Raw genomic sequence first — 6,869 nt, forward strand, 5'->3', positions numbered from 1 at the left:
CCCCCCCCCACCTCTGCAGGCGAGCGAGCCAGCGGAACGGACTCCACATTCGACAAACAAACACACTACGTAGGCGGGGGGGGAGGGGGATGTTGAGTTAAACCCCCCTCTCCACAACCTCCACGACCACCACGACCACCACCACCATGGACTTTGGAAGATGGAAACTCAAAGCCGACCCACACAGGAGTGATTGAGAGGAGGAGGAGGAGGAAGAGGGAGGAGGTGGGGGAGTGGCAGTCGGGGCGGGGTGGGGGTGGGGGGTTGGAGAGGGAGGGGCTTAATAAAACGGTTGTGATCCACTCTGTGCTTCAGAGGTTTGTGTCGGCGGGAGGAGAACGGACTTGGCTCATGGGTTGTGGAAGAGACAGAGACAAACGTCACTGATAAAAGCAGCTCTGAGGTAGATAATTATCAAAGCCCTAAAATGTTAAAAAAAGAAATAGTTTTAAAAATTTACAAAACAACAGGAAAGTGTCTTTTAATTTGAAGATTTTTTACACTTTTCCAGCAGCTTTCATCGTCGACAACAGTTTGTCATCATCAACTGCTGCTGCACCTTGTCACAGGTGGCAGGCGGCCATTTTTTTTTACACAGGCTCAGTTAAAAGTTAAGTTAAGTAGGACGAGGAGGAAATATAAAAGGAAGTTGTTGTGTTTTTCTTGGATGGTGTCTGCTCAAACAGACACGGCCCATTTAAACCACACACTTGAACAACTGTCAAAAGAAAAAGAAATATTCAACATGTTTATTTTCTCCCTCTCCGCGTGTGTTTGTGTGTTTGTGTTAACACATGTTGAAAATCCTACAAACTGAAACACGACCGACCTGTAAAAGATCTTGTAAATGCTCTTTCATAAACAGTGACACATGTCAGGAAAGAACAACAACAACGACACGCAACAGCAACATTAAATAAATATCAGTTGACAGGAATGTAATACAGATGCATTAGTCAGGACTCGTGTGTGTGTGTGTGTGTGTGTGTGTGTGTGTGTGTGTGTGTGTATGAATGAGGATTAGGATGATGATGAATGATGATATCTCTGATGGTGCAGGTCAGACGAGTCGTCCTGCTGCAACAGGTTATTGACTGTTGAGTGTTTGTAAATAGGTAAAAGAGCACGAGAGGAAAACGAAACAACAGCCTCTGTGTGACGAGTCAGAGCCTGATGTGAGTCCAGATGTTCTGCCCCCTTCTGTCCGTCAACCCATGAGCCAAGCAGTCGAAACCCAGTGCACAGGAACTTAACTAGAGACCAGTACCTTTTTCTTTTTTTCTTTTTTTTTAAAGAAACAATTGGCTTAGCTGCACTGCAAAAACTCAAAATCTTTGTCAAAATGTCTAATTTCTAGTCAAAACTAATCTCTTTCCACTTTAAATAAGACTCATCACCTAAAAATTAACTTGTTTTTAGATAATTTTCACTTGTTTCAAACTAATTCTCACTTGAAATAAGTAGAAAATTCTGCCAGTGAAAGGAAGTTTTTCGTGCTTGTAATAAGAAAGAAAAACTTGCTCCACTATCAGATTTTTCTACTTATTTCAAGTGAAAATAGGCTTGAAATAAGTAAAAAGTGTCTAAAAACAAGCTACTTTTTAATGTATAACTATGTATGTGTATAAATATACGTATTTTAGGTATAATGAGATTTGTTTTGACTAGAAATAAGACAAATATTCTTGGTAAGATGTTGAGTTTTTGCAGTGTGACCAGTATAACAGCACCACTCTATAGGTCCAAACAAGGAGACACGTGAAGAGAACCAACATTTTGTTTCTGTATATTATTTTCTTTTTAATTTTTTTTTTTTTTCTGTTTTGTTTTTGTTCTCTTTATTTATAGACGGCCTCGGCCTGTGTGTCATGGAAACGTCCAGTGTTTGCTGAGCGGGGTGTTGCAGACAAACATGTACATGCACACGCACACACAGAGAGACACAGACAAACACAGACACAGACATACACACAGAGACCGACACACACACACACACACACACACACAGACACACAGACAGGCCGTGGCCCAGGCTCACACATCATAATTGCTGATAATTTACTGTTGTGCATCGCATTTAGTAAAGATGGTTCTACTGTGTAATCTAATGTTTTAACAGAGAAGTGATCGGAGCGCTGGAGATTCGCCTTTCTATTGCTCTTCTTCTTTTCTTGACACCATCTTTCAAAAAACAAAAGAGAAAAAAAAAGACAAACTGATGATGATGATGATGATGATGATGATGATGATGATGGGAGTGCGTTTGTGTGATTATACAGCAAATGCCCAAAATTTCCATGCTTCAGTTACTCTTGTGTGACATTGTATGTTTTCATAGTAAATGCAAATAAATTACCCTGCTTGTCAGGGCGTTTTAGAAAAAAAAGCTTCCTGGTGTAAACTTTTCTTTTTCTTATTTTATTTTATTGTTTTACACCTTTCCTGAACACCTCTCCAGGTCAACATTGAATTCTCCTGCAAGATATAAATACCACTGCGTAAATCAAAGATGACAGTAAACACATAGAGGCCATAATCTTTTTTGATAGACCTGTATCGAAACTTGGAGCAGCGCCCGCAGCTCTTTGCAGGAGTTCCTTGGAATTGGAGCTGAACTGATCTGATCCGAGATCAGCGCTTCTTTGGAAATCCTGGCACATGATGATTGGAGGAGCGGTCACGTCTTCAGGTGCAGCTTTTAAAAGAGGAAGCGAGCGCAGCAGGCAGTCACAACAAACTCACATCCTGCAGCGACAGCACAGCACACCTGGATCTAGACTCACTCCTGCTGCGGGTAAGTCTTCTGATTATTTGATTATTATTGATTGATTATTATTTCTAGGCAGTTGAATTGAATCAAGTCAACGTCTTTGAAGACGTCTCGCTCCTTATCCAAGTGTCTTCATCAGTTCATGTTCAACTGATGGAGCCACTTGGATTTTCAAAGACAGAAAAACTGAGTCCAGTTGACTTGGTTTAATTTCTTTTGACAGACATTGACTATTATTATTATTGATGATGATTATTTCTCTGATGTATTAAGGTCCTTTATCCCGACTCTTTAACGTCCTCAGCCAATGGCTTGTGCTCCTGCTACCGACGAGAACCCGTGCAATAATTTCTATCGATCTGTTTTATTAGTTGCTATTTATTTTATTTATAGTCTTTTATCCAGTCTTTTATCTTTTATACAGCTCTTATCATGCACTTGCACTGTGATTTTATTCTATAGCTACACTTCTACTTCTATTTGTTCGTGCTCTTACATTGCACACTAGGCTGGCTTTGTAGTGTAGTAGCCTACTGCCTCATCTGTGTTTATTTATTTTATTTTATTGACCCGTTATTGTATGTAGCCTACTGCGTTTTAACTGTTTTAACTGTCTGGATGAGCGAGAGACACCTGAATTTCCCTACTAAAGTATCTATCTATCTATCTCTTTCTCGCTGCAGGTTTAAAGGAGGACCACAGGACATTTTTTTTCTTTTACCTATCCAACTATACCTGAACTCACCATGCTGACCACCTCCAGCGGCGAGGAGCTCGAGTGCATCGTCTGCTGCTACGAGTACTCCCGCGGGGAGCGCGTGCCCCGCGTGCTGCACTGCAACCACACGTTCTGCGCGCCCTGTCTCGAGACGCTGTCCCAGCTCGAGGGAGTCGTCCGCACCGTCGCGTGCCCTCTGTGCCGCTGGATCACCTGCACGCGGGCCAGCCTCACCCTGCCCGGCTCCCTGTGGGTCAACACGGAGATCTGGGACCAGATCGCAGAGGACAACCCGCGGAGAAACAGCGACGGTGATGACGAGGAGTCAATGGAGCACCTGAACGTCTCACAGCAGAGCCAGCTCATCAACACTAAATTGTAAGTAGGCCAGTGGTGGACAGTAACGGAGTACATTTACTTGAGTACTGCACATATCCAGAGGATTTGTACTTTACCTGAGTAGCCTATTAGATTTCTTTGTAGCTACTTAGGCCTATTACTCTTACTTTAATACATTTCCAAGACAAATATTTGTACTTTTACTCAAGTTAATTTCTAGGAAGGCTGAAAAGTAGCTAGGCCTACTCGTTAGGCTACTTAGGTCTGCTCTTTTTTTTTTCTAAAATAGCCTGAACATAAGCTGTGTTTGTCAAAGAAGGAAACCCTGACCCCTAAAAGCAGCACATCAGTGCAGGTGGATTCAAAGAGTTAATTCTCAGAAACAAGAGTTAAAATGTCTTTAAATTCATTTAGAAAAAAATATAGCAATTCATTGATGTGAAAAATAAGAAATTTACTCTTACTTTTACTTAAAGTAAATTTAAAAGCATGTACTTTTGGATACTTAAGTACCTTTAAAAGCAGGTACTTTTTTACTCTTACTCGAGTAACATGTAGGCTGAGCTACTTTTACTTGTAACAGAGTAAATTTTGACCAGTAGTATTTGTACTCTTACACAAGTAGCCTACTGGGGTCGAGTACTCTGTCCATTTCTGAAGTATAGACCAATCTTGTAGTGCAGTTTTTACCCTGACTATTTAACTTCTCTATTAAAGTATTGATCATCAATATCTAAACCCATCTCTCCTCTGTTCCAGCTCTGTCTCGAGGCCAACTACAGGCTTCATTTCTTCGCTGCAGAAAATGTTCAGCTGCGTCCCACGGTCGAGACAAGTGATGGGAAGCTGCTGACTCTGTCCCCCCCAACACCTCAGGACTGTTTCTCTGTTTCTCTGTTTCTCTGTTTCCCTGTGACTCTGTGACCCTGTGACCCGACCGGATCGGTGCTCAGGACTGAACCGTGGTTGTCTCACCTCAACTGAGCGCCTGGAGCTTTACGTGGAAGGTTTTGGTCTTGAAGCACTTAGCATCTGCGTCTGTGAAGTTGTGGTAAAAAGAAAAGAAAAGAAAATACTGATGTTCCGTTTTTTTCTTGGTTTTTTTTTTACCACATGAAGAAGCTGTGAAGTTTATGAAATACATGTTTTGTTTTACTTTGTTTTTGCAAAGCTGACTTAAGTATTTTTTTAACTCGATCTGATGTAGCTAAAGAAAATAATTCAGTGGAAACCTATTGAGTAAATATCACATGATACACTGGAATACATTCACAATTTTTTTTTTTTTGTGTACAGTGTTTTTTTGGTTTACTATTTGACATTTTCCATAAATGTGTCTTGGTTCAACAACTGTTATAGATCAGAAAATTTTACTTTACATTTTCTACAATCTATTGAAAGAACATGAATGAAATCGTATGTATTGACTCTAATGTCCATGGTTAGAGTCAGTTAACAACATGTTATTGTTTGGACCATGAAGAACTATGTTGCTGTGAGCAGATACGAGCAGACTGTGAATAAAAGTTTTTTTGACAAGTGACAAGTTTATCTTGTTGTGTTTGTTTGACATTACTTTATTAGATTATGTAATATTACAATGAGCTGCAGTTTAATAGATGATAAAATAAAAAAAACACACATCATCATTTGTTAGATTTATTACTGTGAATACTCCAGAGCTGCTTGATAAAGACATTAGATAGATAGAACCATAACCCTAACCAGATAGATAGATAGATAGATAGATAGATAGATAGATAGATAGATAGATAGATAGATAGATAGATAGATAGATAGAAATCACTTTATTCATCCCGAAGGAAATTCTTCTGCCAGAATGCTCCAAAGGGAAATGTGCAAGGAAGATAAATAGGATACAAAGAGGAAGTAGTATAAAAATATATCCTACAATGTCTAAAACAATAGAAGATACGCTACACAAATGCAAAGGGAGCAACCTAGACATAGGTTAAATACTGTGCTACATAATTTGAGTGCAATACATAATTTAAAAATGATATAATACTAATGCAAAAGGGCCAAAACATAATTTAAAAATGTAAAAATGAGATGTGTTGTTGATGTAAAGCTGGAAATGTGACTGAAGCTACAACAGGCACAAAACTGTAAGGGAAAAATGATTTAAAACAGGTTCAATATTTGGATGTTGTGTCTGTTAAATGCGCTGATCCTGGATCAAGTACGCTATTATTTAAAATCCAGCCTATTTTTTAGGCCTTTTCTCGAAAATTGCATATCCATAATAAAATGAGTATATCTCTGCAACCACAAGGTCTATTTGAATACTTTTGGTGTCATAGTAAAGGGAAAAAAATGAGGAATTGCTGAAATGTGTAAATTTCAGTATATCTGTTACTGGTGAAGAGTAAATGAAGATGACACACAGGAAAAAATTAATAAAATTAATATTCGCCTAAAAAAAAATCATATTTTTGATGAGTGCCCTTTAGAATAATGCTGATGAAGCTCAAACTCTCTATAAAATCATTGTACAACATGTGAACATTGTCTCTGCAGTGGTTGATTCTGATTAATTGAAGCAGGACAAAATGATTGAGATTTTACTACAAAATATCCAGGCGAACTTTCCAAAATGTCCATTTTTGGCACAGCTTGGAACCACCTGCTACTATAAACTATTGTTTAATCTTTATTTTCACACAATTTGGATAAACTAACTGAAAATAAATCTACTGGAACCGATTGGAAATAACTAACATAGTGGATTCAGTGTCTCTGCGCCCTGCTGCACTCTCAGAGCAGCTTCTGGGTGGGTTTGGCTTTCAGCCTCTATCTCTGCAGCGCATTGGTCGATTCGAGTGAGTGGCGGCTCATTTTAAGCCCAAATGTTTCAACTTTCTCTATTTAAATGCCACAGGATTTCATAATATCAAATGTCAGACGGATGTTTGTTTCATTTAACACGTTTTATTTCATGTTTAACCTCTGAAATGTTTGTGTTTCTCCATGAACGACGGTTGATTCTTCTGATTATTTGAGGTTTTTCATGTTACATAA

General features: G+C 39.1%; 1 protein-coding gene and 1 long non-coding RNA gene across 2 annotated transcripts; both read left to right on the plus strand.

Annotated features, from left to right (window-relative positions):
- The first annotated feature begins 2 nt into the window (after positions 1-2).
- LOC146986998 (uncharacterized) lies at positions 3-1,804 on the plus strand. The gene is made up of 2 exons (XR_015035824.1): positions 3-999; positions 1,060-1,804. It is a non-coding gene; the product is annotated as an uncharacterized LOC146986998 (long non-coding RNA).
- Positions 1,805-3,516: 1,712 nt separating this feature from the next.
- On the plus strand, positions 3,517-4,711 carry LOC146986999 (RING finger protein 208-like). The gene is made up of 2 exons (XM_085777892.1): positions 3,517-3,866; positions 4,587-4,711. The coding sequence occupies exons 1-2, from the start codon at positions 3,517-3,519 to the stop codon at positions 4,678-4,680; spliced, it is 444 nt and encodes a 147-aa protein (XP_085634018.1). The 3' UTR covers positions 4,681-4,711.
- Positions 4,712-6,869: the final 2,158 nt, after the last annotated feature.

The sequence above is a fragment of the Trachurus japonicus genome, chromosome 5 (genome assembly GCF_045865225.1).
Source record: "Trachurus japonicus isolate A0001 chromosome 5, Traja_1.0".
NCBI lineage: Eukaryota > Metazoa > Chordata > Actinopteri > Carangiformes > Carangidae > Trachurus > Trachurus japonicus.